Source organism: Caretta caretta, chromosome 7 (genome assembly GCF_965140235.1).
Source record: "Caretta caretta isolate rCarCar2 chromosome 7, rCarCar1.hap1, whole genome shotgun sequence".
In the NCBI taxonomy this organism is placed as follows: Eukaryota; Metazoa; Chordata; order Testudines; family Cheloniidae; genus Caretta; species Caretta caretta.
Genome location: NC_134212.1, coordinates 59,476,792 through 59,490,346, shown reverse-complemented (window position 1 = coordinate 59,490,346; position 13,555 = coordinate 59,476,792). Strand labels below are relative to the sequence as shown.

Below are 13,555 nucleotides of genomic sequence, written 5' to 3'. Positions count from 1 at the left end.
TTTTCTCACTGACCATCAGAGCAGGCTGTCTCCCCCAAGGGATTTGGACAGGAGAACTTCTCAAGAAGCCCAGCACTGTGTGACCCTCAATCACGCATCAGTTCACTCTTTATCTGAGGGCACACCTGAGGAGGAGGTGTGCCATGGATGGAGGGCTGTTTGCACCACTTACTGCATATTTCCTATTGGCATTCTCCCAAGGGCACAGCTACCTATGCTAGGCTAAAGGACATCATAGTAATGCCTTCTGCACTAGATCTGCGTTCACAGGTGCTGTATGGTCACTTGATGATAGTGGAAAGATAGACTTGCTTAGACAGAGCTGTTGCGTTGTGAGCTTCTCTTGCAGCCTCTCCCCATCCCCCAACCTGAGATAAGGTACCACAACTATGATGGAAACAGAGTGCTCGGGAAATCCTAAGCCATCAAGGTAGGCCTCAGAGCCACATTACCAAATAATTCCAGTGTTGTGGGAGAAGTTTTATAATAACCTAAATACCAGCAAAATTGTTTCCAGAGGACATGTGCTTTAGGTTTCTGGAAGGATGTTTATAATAAGCTAGAGAATTTCTTTTGTTGTTAATATGCTAGAATTGGTTGCAGTTGAATTTTACAAAAGAATTAAAGAAACGAATATGGTAACCTGCGTAAAATATGAACATAATCTCAATTGAAAATTAAAAAACCCCAAAAACATAATAATGCATTCAAATCCACAGCCCTGCAAAAAGCCTTTTAAAAAACTTTTCTCAAGTCATATTGCTCTTCTTTTATCTGGAATAAAAACTATATGGTCCCCTTGATGCTTATGCCTTCCCCTTGCGGTCCTTTCCCTTTAGTGACAGCAGGAGATGTGCGCAGATCAAAGGAAGCAGAGATGCTGAAATGCAAGGAGGGATGTATATTTATGGGATGCTAGAAGCTCAGAGAGTAAGAAAGGCCGAAAGCCATGGGCCAAATTCTGCCCTCCATGCCCCTGGGGATCTTCTGTTGTAGCCAGTGGGAGTCCTGTCTGCACGTATCCAGAAGTGTTTGGTCTTATGGTTTTACGCTTCCTCATCTGTGTTGTTTTGCCTGGCCTTCGGCTGTCACGCAGAGATTGGCTTTGGTTGCCCAAGCCCTCGGAGGAGCACAGAGTTCCAGCTTCAGAACAGAGTCTCAATAAAACATCTTTGATATCTGTCACATTGCTGAGCTTTAGCAAATTTAGGGCCTGAGCCATGAAAGTCAAAGACTCCCCATGGGCTTAATGGACTTTGGATCAGACCCATAGCCTGCAATCCTTAATCAAGCACTGACATGAACACCTAGACATAGGTTTTTAAAGAGAGGAATGTTTGGGGGTTAAAACACAGGATTGGGAATATTCCTTGCTCAGCCACTGACTTGTGTGGCCGTGGCCCAATTACGTAACTTCTCCATGCCTCCAAATTGGTCAGATAAATTATTTCTTACAAATGACTCCCTCAGCTACAGTAGTCGAGTGCTTTGGAAAGGTAAAGCACACTAGCCGTTTCATTATTAAGGGTCTTACTTCTTCAGGATTTGGTTTCCATACCTTTTCCTGGACTTTTCTGATGATGTCACAGCCATCTGAGAGAGGGGAGAGGTCCAGGGTTATAGAAGACTGAGACAGGGCTAAAGAAGTCACTTTGGCTATAGGTAAGCAAGGGCAGAACACTTCCAAAAGCTGATGCAGGCTCCCTTTTCTGATATATGCTTATAAAGCTCCTACTTTTAAACTGGATTTTTTTCAGAGCCACCGGGGAGTTTTGGATTCCCAATTCCTATTAATTTTAACTGGGTGCCCAAATTTTGTTGCAGCTTTGAAAAGCTCAGCCTTAATTATTATTCTGTGTTAAGCGCTGACAATCCACTCAGTAGCTGTACAGTACACAACACTAAGGACAGGCCCTGCCCTGAAGAAATTAGAGTCTAATGCTTAATTCATCAACATGACTAGCCCCTGCAAACATTTCTTCCAAAAGGACAACTCCAAAACCTCGGGGGTGTTTTTTTAAGTCTAGGAGGACAGGAAACCAGTGAAGATGTCCAAGGAAGATATGATTTGGTCATATTTCTTAGTGCATATATTTCCCTATAAATCAAACTTTTCCTTCAGTGTGGCTCCCCATAATAAGCATTTACTTTTAAGTATAGTGAATGTAGTTAAATATTTCACATCACTGTCATCTTCTTAAGAAGACACTGAGAGCGCATGCCTACACAGAGCAGGTTAAAAGCATTACAGCTTATGTTTTCCTAAACAAACATCCCTTTGACGGTTAGCTTCCAGGAAAATGTTCCTGGCACTACAGTCAACCATAGTAACTCCACACTCACTGCAGGGAGAACATGAATAGTATGTCCTAGGAGCTAGCACCATAGCATAATTAAGGGGTTTAAGTATCCGTGAACTAGAAACAATCCAATTACTGTCTCAGAAATATAAGCTTGTGAAATACAAAGACATGATTTTAGCTGCTTTACAAACCCTTGCTTGGTGAAACACTTTCCAATATCTGATTGTGACTTTGGGGTGACATTTTTAAACTAGTCATTTTATAGCTGTAGCCTCTTGCAGGCATGGGAACAAATTCATCCTTTACCTACAACATTGTACTCATCTATGTGCCTTGGGTGAGAGATTTTTTTAATGATTGAATAAAATGCCATTCAGGTTGTTTTCCCCATTACAATTATTAACCTGGTAACAGTGAGGCAGTCAATTATATGCCTAAACTGGTACGTTTGCATGATTATTTTTCCAGTTGGGGTTATACCAGGGATGAGTTTGGTTCATTCCCTGAGTGAAAAGTATGTTGTACATTATATATATATAGACATAGTGATCTGGTGAGTCTGACCACATGAATGATCAGACATGAGCTCCCCCTTGTTGAGTAGGAGTCAAAGACTGTGCCATGTGTTTTTGGAAAGGTTATTTTTCCCAGGATGTGTCAGACTCAGCTGTGAACTCTCAAGATATTAATGATCTCTGTAGGAGTGATATGAAATTGAGCAAATATACATAGAAAAATGGACTGATCCATTTTCACAGTCCCTCTGTCATCTTGAAGCCTTTCATCCAGTCCCATTACTCATCTCCTTTCCACACTAGATAAATCTTTTTTTTGCAATCTCTTCTCAGAGACACGTTGTAGGAGTTGTGGTGAAATTAGCAGTTGGGAATTTGAGGGGTTCATGAGGACATTTCTTTTGCACTCCCTGAAGTTTGCATTCACATTCAGGTTCAAATTCAAAGCACAATGCATTCAAACCTGTTGAGTCACAGCGGCTTTCACGCCAAGACCAAAAATCCTCCTAGCTTCACATATGAACAGAAACAGTTTGTGAAACCTTGTCAGACCTTTGGATGGAACTGGGCTAAGCACTGAAAATATACAAAACCCCTTAGCAGATGAGGTTTGTGTAATGACATTTTTGATGTGTCTCTCTCTAATGAAAGTCCCAGTAGAACTCTAACCATTTTTATTCCCCTTCTTGGGATCTTTTTAATCCCCATGATATCTTCTTAAGAGGAGGTGATCAAAATGGGACTCAGTGGACCAAATCCATCCCTAGTGTAACTTTGATGACTTTGGTGGCATTATACTAGGGATGAGCTATTACACTAAGAGGGGCTAAAACCTGTTTGAACTAAGGATGGACGAGCCTCCTGCTTAGTGCCAAAGTCCATCTGTGCAATGACAGTGTAGGATTTTCCTCTAGCAGTTACTTTCCTGGTGAATAAAGAATGGGCACATACATTATCTTGGAGAGGGGGAACGCTATGTGAGAGAAACGACCCTTCTGTCCTGGGCAAGCAGACGTCCCCACCGTGGAAAGCTCGATTCATATTTCTAACTCTAAGGACAGCATCTGACATTCCAATGTCATATTTATTGATCCCTTCATGTGGAAACTCAATTGAACCCTTGACATTTCAGAGCTCACATTGGCCAGCAATTGCATTTTGCTTTCATTTCCAAGGACTAATTCAACTTGCAGATCCAGCTGCATCTTTGCAGAAGCGCTAACTTGTCACAAGTGTCTGCATAAGCGATTTTTAAAACTCCTCTCTTCCAAGGGAAAATCTGACTTTCTGGCTGGATTTTCCGCTGGGTATAAAGTGTGGGATTGTCAAAAGCACCTTGGGTTGGCCAAACTCTGCTCTTATTGAAGCCAACAGGAGTTTTGCCAGTTAAACCAGCACCAAGCAGTTTGGAAAATTTCAATGAAAGTGAAGTGTTCTTGTAGGCCACTTGCTCTCAGTGTTGCACACTGACCCCCTTCAGTGGTTGGATCACAGATAGTTGTTGATGAGACTGCTAAAGCCTTGGTTAACAAAATGGGATCTTTTAGCTCAGGCTTTTCGATCCAAGGCTGTAGCATTATCTCTGCTTCTGAATTGTAAACTGTTTCATTGCTCAAACGGTGTTGAGGGTGAAAGGGTCCATCCTCCCTAGCTCTTGGGATCTCTGGAAGGACAGGACTGCAGGAGTCTCGGAAACCTTCTGCACCTGCCCATGCTCCTTTGTGTGGAACATACAAAATGGGGAGGGAGGTCACTCTGCCTCAGTACAGGCAGACTGCAAGTCACAGTTTGTAGGAGAAACTCCGGGCCCGTGGTGGGGCAGAGCACAGTCTATAGCCCGGCACCTTCTGGCTGGGGCCAACAGTAATTAACAGTCTATAAGGGAGTACTGTCTCCCTGGGCAGGGCGGAGCACAGTCTGTGAGCTCCAGGCCCTTAGGCAGGGGCAGACCAGACACAGCAGACAAAGCAGTCTGGGATCTGGCGTCCTGGCTCGGGTGCACGGCAGACAAACGCAGGCCTCTTGGGCCTCAGGTGGGGAGGCTGTCGCTCCAGAGGTGAAATGGCAGGGAATAGGGGGATGCGGGCCCACCCAACTCCACCGCGTCTCAGCCCAGGGCCCTAACTGTGGCAGAGTGTTCCGCCACTGGGTCAGCAGGGAATCCCACTGCAACACGCTGACTCACACTCCGGAAGCAGAACTGGACCAGAGTCTGGTTCCCCTGGGCTACTTCCTTCCGCAGTCTGAGCGTAGGGCTCTGCAGTCCAAAGGTCCTCTGTCTCCTTGGGGTACTCGGCTGCCGGCAGTCCCCACAGCTCTTCAGGGCATTCGTCTGATGGTGGTCCTGGCAGCTCCTCGGGGCATTTATTTGTCTCCTCTGGCTGCAGGACGCAGCTCCACTCAAAGCCTCTTTTGAGATCCTGTTGAGAGCCCAACTCCCTGGAAGAGCCGTCTGCTCCCTCCGGTGCTCCAGCCCCAGATGAGCTCCGGGCAGTCCTTTTATACTTCCTGTCCAGACTCAGGACTTCCAGTGGGGTGGGGGGAGGGGGTGCGGCGGATGTAGCTCCACCCACCATGGGGAGTGTAGTAGTCCCTCACTTTCCTACTCGGAGGGAGGCCACTCTGTCTCACTACAGTGCCCAAATATGGATTTCAGCACCTCGCTTTAGTCACTCAGGTTTGAATATTGAGCCCAAGTTCCTGTGTGCCACCTGGGTAGCAAGAATCCCCTGGGGCTTCTCACAGTCAATGGGATTTGCACTAGCATTCACAAAAAACAAAAGATTTGGAGGTCATGGTGGATAATCAGCTGAACATGTGCTCCCTGTGTGATGCTGTGGCCAAAAGGGCTAATGTGATCCCGGGATGCATAAACAGGGGAATCTCGAGTCAGAGTAAAGAGGTTATTTTACTTCTGTATTTGTCACTAGTGTGACCACTGCTGGGATCCTGTGTCCAGTTCTGATGCCCCCAATCCAAGAATGATGTTGATAAATCAGAGAGGGTTCAGAGAAGAGCCACAAGAATGACGAAAGGATTAGAATACCTGCCTTATAGTGATAGATTGAGCTCCTTGAGTCTATTTAGCTTAACAAAGAGAAGGTTGAGAGGTGACTTGATCACAGTCTATAAGTCCCTTCATGGGGAACAAATATTTAATAATGGGCTCTTCTATCTAGCAGAGAAAGTTCTAACATGGTCCAATGGCTGGAAGTTGAAGCTAGGCAAATTCTGACTGGGAATAAGGCGTACGTTTTTGACAGTGAGGATAATTAAGCATGGGCACAACTTACCAAGAGTTGTGGTGGATTCTCCATCACTGGCAATTTTAAAATCAAGACTGGATGTGTTTCTAAAAGCTCCGGTCTAGGAATTTATTTTGTAGTTCTATGGCCTGAGCTATACACGAGGTCAGAGTAGATGATCACAATGGTCCCTTCAGCCCTTGGGATCTATGAATAAAACCTCCTCTGCCCCCCGTGTGCTCACCCCATCTGCTAAACAGGGGGAAATCCCCAGAAAGAGCTCCACCGTCCCAGGGCCTGCAGAGGCTCAGGAGATCGGAGCAGCCAGGAAGACTCCTTCCTGCAAAGTCCCATGTGGCTTATGGCTGCTGAAGGCCTGAGGACTCATAAGAATGCAGTGAGCTGAATCCGCCACTCCGTCCCCCCAACCAGGGAAAAAAGGTGCAGCTGGAGAAAAGGAGGCTTTAAAGCAGCCTCTTCAGGGGTGGGGCACGCGGTCCGTCAGCCCCACCATCCTAAGGATCTGTAGAGAATCCCGAGGAAAGCTTGTGGCTCCAAAGAGCTCATTCCCTGTAGCAGAACAGCCACACGGTGTATCATGATGCCAATGGCTCTGCCCCAAAGAGCTGTGTGCTGCTCCCTCCAATCCCCCTGTGCCCCATAGGAGGAGGCTGAAGCTACTGAGCAGGAGTTTGTGCTGCATCTGGCAACATTAACCATGGGAATTCCTACGGGGCATTCTGTAGGGCACATGTATAAGCCACTGGCCAGTGGATGCTACACGTCCTCCCACCGCACCCTCCTGAGAGAAGATGAGAGTCTGTTACAGCCCCCCACTACACATACTAGCTCTTTAGCGCAAGCTATAGAGACTCATGTTTTTCCCTTTGGAGGTCCCTAGTTCAATTCCCAGGGCTGGCCCACATGGCAGCTGTCCCACATAGTCCTGGCTCCAACAGCCTGGGGCTTGCACAAAAGACTATCTGGACTGAGGGTGTCTCTTCAGTTTCATTCCCTTGCACTCTGTGATTTATGCTGCCTTTCTGCAGAGAGGACCAATGATCTGTCCTTGGGCTGGGACAGTTTCATCTGGCCTGGAGAGGCCTGTCAATGCTTTTTGCTGCTGTAAATATTTGGATGTGACACTGTATATTTATGCGTCTGAGCTGCACCATCTGGATAACATCAGCCCTCTTCATGTGGAGCGGTCACAGAGCAGGAGTGCAAAACAGGATGTTACTCAAATATCAAGTGGAAAGGACCCAAGCTTTGTGTCTGGCATGTGCAAAAGAAAATGAGTGAAAGAGTGTCCATTTGGGAAAATACCAAGGAAAAAGTAATTTATAGCATCTGGGCATGGTTGAAAAACTCAACTCTTGAGAGACCAGATTGGATTGGGGTGGGGGGAGACTTGGAAAGGTTCATGTCAGAGATCATTTGGATCAAAGAAGCAATGTCACAACTCATGTCTACATGTGGCATTTTTAAGCTAATCATCTTTTCTCTGAAGTAGCAATCGACACCTGACAGCACAGTGCAGTCACCCACCCTGAGCTACCGAGTCAGCTGTTGGCAAGACAGCTTTGGGAGTTAATGTACAACTGGTACTGCTTCATTCCCGCTCTCCTAGTCTTTACACACCCCCAGTTCAGTGCAGCCAGGCAGAGGAGGGTTTCACTCTGAAGGGTTTCTGTAGTACACAAGAGCTAGTATAAATTTTATATTTACGCAGCTCTCTGAGGTACCTGTTTGGGACTCATGTATTTGTGCAGGCCAGAAAATAAACAGGTGGTAATTCACCGGGGCAAGTAAATATAACACTTTCTCTCCATCTCGCCCTTGTTAGAGTCATTCACCATGGCAGTCTGATAGTGGTGCAAGAATGTGGAGACACTGAACTTCATTGCTAACATCTGTAGCTGATGCAGTAGTTGCCAAAGTTTTTCTGTCCATTGAGATTTAAAAATGACCCCCAAGTGGAATCGATCAGGTTTGGGCCTCTTTTGCCTCTTTACGATGGATAGAGGAAGCCCAAATGGCTGGTTTAAAAAAAATCTGCTTGTTTTTTAAATTAGAAATTCACATTCAGCAGGGGTTGGAAGCAGAGAGCTAGCAAAATGGTGAGATCACAAGAGCCGAGAGAGTGAAAGTTCAGCTATTAAGAAGGGGGGGAACATGGGCTATTTTGTCAGACTGCTCAAAATTACCACTTTGGATAAAGATATCCTTGCTTAAAGGTTCTAAACCCTTCACTCCTTCAGCTAGAGCTCACAATCAACATCCCTGAGACCTCCCAGAAGTTCTCTAGCTAAGCCAGACTTGACATTCCTGATAATTCTAAGGTCAAAATTAAACAATAATTATTTTTTTAAACCTCACATCTTTCAGGCCTTTTTTGTAAGCCATAAAAAAGCGATAAATGGTACAAACCCACTTTAAAAAAAGTCTTTTCCAGCTCAACTCTAACATCTCAGAGAGTGAGTTATGCAGGCTGACTATCAGGAAAGATATAGCTAGCGGTGAGCTCTATGGAATAGTCTCCCTGGAGAAGCCTCATTACTGGAGTAACTTAAAAACTAACCTGAAGAAGACTTGGAAGGAGAATCATGATGGTTCTTTTTAGTTTTATGATTCTGTGATGTATGTTACACTGTATTGATCACGAAACCTGAAAAAATGATATTTACCAAGATGAAGGCTCTGAATCTAGAAACCTTGCTTTGGAAGTGATTTAGATTCCGAAGAATTCATTTTTGACACCATTTTAGACCAACCGTCTAATTTTCCAAAGTGTGTAGCAATGTGGTCAGTCATAGTTGTGGTTGCATTGCTAACTAACCCACACACTTCTTTGAAACATAGAGGGTGAATGGCCAGTCGTTCATTTCTCTCATCTTCCAGCCCTGCTGGTGAGTTTTTTTGTTATTAAGGGGGTGGTACCGTTCCGGTAACAGAGGGGTGGCATTTTCCCAGCTCTTACCTTGCCAAAATGCTATCAAACGTAAACGAGAGGTGGAGTTGCAGAATTCGTTTTCTTTGCCTGCCTGTCTGAAAATGTATTTTCAGATAAGCAAATTCAGCAAAATAGTATTAAACACATGGCCAATGAGTGAAATACAGAAAAGTGCCTGGAACCCCCCCACACACATACACACACACAAAACCCTAGATATTATAGGACCTTTAAAATAGTGTTGGCTCCCATGTACTGTTATTACACATCCTCTGCTGAAAGCCGTACACACTTCTCAATTTTGAACCTCCTGTGTGTTTCCTCATATTTTCAATCAAATTATTACATACTAGAAATATGCATATGGGAAATTATTCTACACATTTTATGGTGTGCTGTTGCTTGTAGCAGTAATTGCAGTACCTTTTCCACTTATGAAAGTACTAATTTTATTTGGTTTTATTGCTTTTCTAGATGCAATTATTTATTTAGTATGTTTTGGCTTTATTAAATTATGTTTACTATAGGAACATCATAAAAATGTATGAAAGCAACACATCAGCCAACGTTGCCCGATGACCTGTTTTGGGGAATCTAGTGTTATTTTTCATATCCAAACATAATAGAATAAAGTAGGAATAAAGAGATAATCTACACTAGAAAACAATGCAATTTTGAGATAATATAATAAAACACCTGGACAATATGATTTCATGAATCTTAGTTCTAAAATTTACATGAGCTGGGCGTCGGGTGGCTATTTTAGGACACACGGCATTTTCTAAATGGAAACAAACGTGAAATGTAATTAAACAGCAGAGGGGAACGCAAACATGGGTTGAGTTTGCCCCTAGCTATTGATTTCTACAAAGCTATGTAAACATTTCCATTGCAAAGGATGAACTGGCACAGTCTTGAGCAATGCAGAGCTTTAAACTGGCAATGACCAGTTTGCCAAAGCTCACCAGATTCAGTCTTGGAAGAGTCTCCACCTGCATCATGCAATTTTACATTTAGGGCCCACTCCAGTTCTCATTGAAGGCAATGGCAAAACTCCCAGTCACTTCAGGCTTTTAGGGTGGATCTCGTGCTGTATGTTTTACATTGTAGCCTAAATGATTTGCGTATTCTTACTGTTCTGATTAATGGGACATTAAATTAGCAGAGCTCCCTATTTTAGGTTTTGTATTAAATAAAAGCCAGCTTGGGGGTGGGGTGAGGGGCACAGACGATTATGAAACCTCCAAAGGGCACTTCAGTCTAGCAGAGAAAGGCTGAAGATCCAATGGCTGGAAGTTGAAGCTAGACAAATTCAGGCTAGAAATAAGGAGCACCTTTTTAAGAGTTAGGGTAACTAACTGTTGGATCCACCAAGGGATGTGATGTATTCTCCAACATGGGAGTCCTCAAATCAAGATGGGATGCACATTTTGTAAAAATGATGTTCTAGCTCAGTCACGAGGTCCGAACTTGACGCAAGAATCACTGGGTGATCATGCAGGAGGCCAGACTAGATGATCACAATAGGCCCTCCTGGCCTTAAACGTCTATGATCTATGAAAATGAACAGAAATTTGATACCCCAGTTTTGCAGCATTGTGCCATGCAGAAATTGAGGTTGAATGGGATTTACTCATGTACTCGAAGATAAACACATGAGTGTTTGCAGGAGTGAGGCCATTGGTCCTAATCCTGCAAACCACCCTTACTCACCCACCTAGCCCCTCTTCCTGTGAGTTGACTTCAACGAGATACCACTTCCTCAGCAGACTCAACCCGAGGACAGGGGTGCAGGAACAGACCTATGGAGAGGATATAATGAAATGAGATTTGTGCTGGAAAAACGCAAGCGAGTATATCTGAAAATAAACACAGATACTGAATGATATTCAAGGCAAAAATGAAGAGAGTCCAGATAATAGCAACAGAAGAGGATTAAGGGACTGACTCAGAGGGAATAGTCACAGAGTCCAAAAAAGAGCTCTGTGTAAGCACAAAAGCTTGTCTCTCACACCAACAGAAGCTGGTCCAAAAAAGGTATCACCTCACCCACCTTGTCCCTCTAATATCCTGGGACCGACACGGCTACAACACTGCATATATCAACACTAGTCACTTCAGAGTGTGAGAGACTGGAAGACCCAGGATATAGGTCCCATGTCCTGAAACCAGTCTGAATCCAGATGAATTGAACAGTGATATATCACCTGATGGCTGTTCTGTGGCATATTTATAATTAGTTAAATAAAACGACACATGTTAACTCAGTTGTCTGTATCTTGTTTTGGGTCAAACATTCACCAATTTTAACAATGCTTTAGCCTCTTTGGGGCAGGGACCTTGGCCTAAGTCTGACCTCATCTAAAACAGGAGAGACCCCATTGAAGTCAAGCACCACAGTGGTGTACAGTCAGGGTAAGAGGAGAAACTGGCCTTTGGCTTATTCTGTAAGGCACTGAGGAGAGTTTTAGGTAATGTAAAAACATGACATACCAATAACAGTGAGTAAAAGTGGCTGCCTCTGAGTCTGATTGTTGTGTGATGGACACTGGTGCATGTGAGGAGCACAGCTGGTAGAAATTTCTAATACTTCGAAATTTGAAAATAAAGGGGGAAATGGAACATTTTTCTGACCAACCACACGGCTGGTGGCCACTTTTCAAATACTGAACTTTTGAATTGAGAAATACAAAAACAAAAATTCAAATTGCAAAATTTTGGAAAAAAAATAGGTACAAATTCCCCCCAAAAATATTGTCATAAATATAAAGGGAAAGGTAAACCCCTTTAAAATCCCTCCTGGCCAGAGGAAAAATCCTCTCACCTGTAAAGGGTTAAGAAGCTAAAGGTAACCTCGCTGGCACCTGACCAAAATGACCAATGAGGAGACAAGATACTTTCAAAAGCTGGGAGGAGGGAGAGAAACAAACGGTCTGTGTCTGTCTGTATGCTGCTTTTGCCGGGGATAGAACAGGAATGGAGTCTTAGAACTTTAGTAAGTAATCTAGCTAGGTATGTGTTAGATTATGATTTCTTTAAATGGCTGAGAAAAGAACTGTGCTGAATAGAATGACTATTCCTGTCTGTGTGTCTTTTTTGTAACTTAAGGTTTTGCCTAGAGGGATTCTCTATGTTTTGAATCTAATTACCCTGTAAGGTATCTACCATCCTGATTTTACAGAGGTGATTCCTTTACTTCTATTAAAAGTCTTCTTGTAAGAAAACTGAATGTTTTTTCATTGTTCTAAGATCCAAGGGTTTGGGTCTGTGGTCACCTATGCAAATTGGTGAGAATTTTTACCAAACCTTCCCCAGGAAGTGGGGTGCAAGGGTTGGGAGGATTTTGGGGGGAAAGACGTGTCCAAACTATGTTTCCCAGTAAACCCAGTTAAAGTTTGGTGGTGGCAGTGGATCCAAGGGCAAAGGATAAAATTAATTTGTACCTTGGGGAAGTTTTAACCTAAGCTGGTGAAAGTAAGCTTAGGAGGTTTTCATGCAGGTCCCCACATCTGTAGCCTAGAGTTCAGAGTGGGGAAGGAACCTTGACAGATGTTCATGATTTTTTTCTCTCTTCCTTCCCGCCAACCCCAAGCAAGTTCTAGTGAGGAGTAAACTGGTTTGCTGCAGCATAGAGCTGAGAGGAAAACAAGGCCTATTGAACCAGATTTTTTTAAAGTATTTACCCATCTAGTTCCCAGTGAAATTCATAGGAGGTAGGCAGCTGAACACCTTTAAAATCTGGCTCATTGGGTAAGACACTACAGCAGTCCTTCGTACTCAGCCGTTCCACTGGGAGGGCCATAAGAACCTTGTAACTATTTATTTTAAATTTAGATTAAATCTCAGGCAAAACGTCCTAACCGTAAGGCCAGTAGGACAGTGGAACAGATGCCTAGGGCGGTTGTGTCAAAAGGAGGCTGGATAACCGTCGGTCTTGGATGGTTTAGACACAACAAATCCTGCATCTTGGCAGGGGGTTAGATATGATGATCCTTGCAATCCTTTCTAACCCTATGGTTCTATTTTGTGGTTCTGTTTTGTAGCCTAAAATTGCAGAGGAGAACTTAACGTACGCCGAACTTGAGCTGATCAAGCCCCATCAGGCAGCCAAAGGTGTGCCCACCACGACGGTCTACGCCCAGATCCTGTTTGAGGAGAACAAGCTGTAAAAGCCGGTGTCTGGCTAAATGTTCTTTGGCCGCGTTGTATTTAATTCTTGCTGTGCTGTTTATTTATAAAAATCATACAAATGTTCTTATTTTTTTACTTCCATTCATGCACTTCGATTTTTTATGAGACTTTTTAAAAAACTGTAGTTGAAAGGAAATGTAGCAAGTGTAAAATGACAAACCATCGCCACAGAACCCCTTTCTGTAGCACTCAGCAGCACCCTGGGTCATTTGCAATGTTATTTCCACTTCCATGCAAATCTGAGATCTGAACACAAAAGAGACCAGTTGAGATAGAGATGTCCATAGCCAAGCAAGCCCAGAAGCTCCGGTGATTGGATCTACCGCGGTAAGCCTGACGCCCAGGGCA

General features: G+C 43.9%; 1 protein-coding gene across 1 annotated transcript in view; it reads left to right on the top strand.

Moving 5' to 3' along the window:
- Window positions 1–13,270, top strand: part of VSTM4 (V-set and transmembrane domain containing 4) — a 53,849-nt gene extending 40,579 nt beyond the window's left edge. The window contains exon 8 of the mRNA XM_048858778.2: window positions 13,060–13,270. Within this exon, the coding sequence (XP_048714735.1) occupies window positions 13,060–13,185 (126 nt within the window). The 3' untranslated portion in view covers window positions 13,186–13,270. The remainder of the gene's footprint in view (window positions 1–13,059) is intronic.
- Window positions 13,271–13,555: the final 285 nt, after the last annotated feature.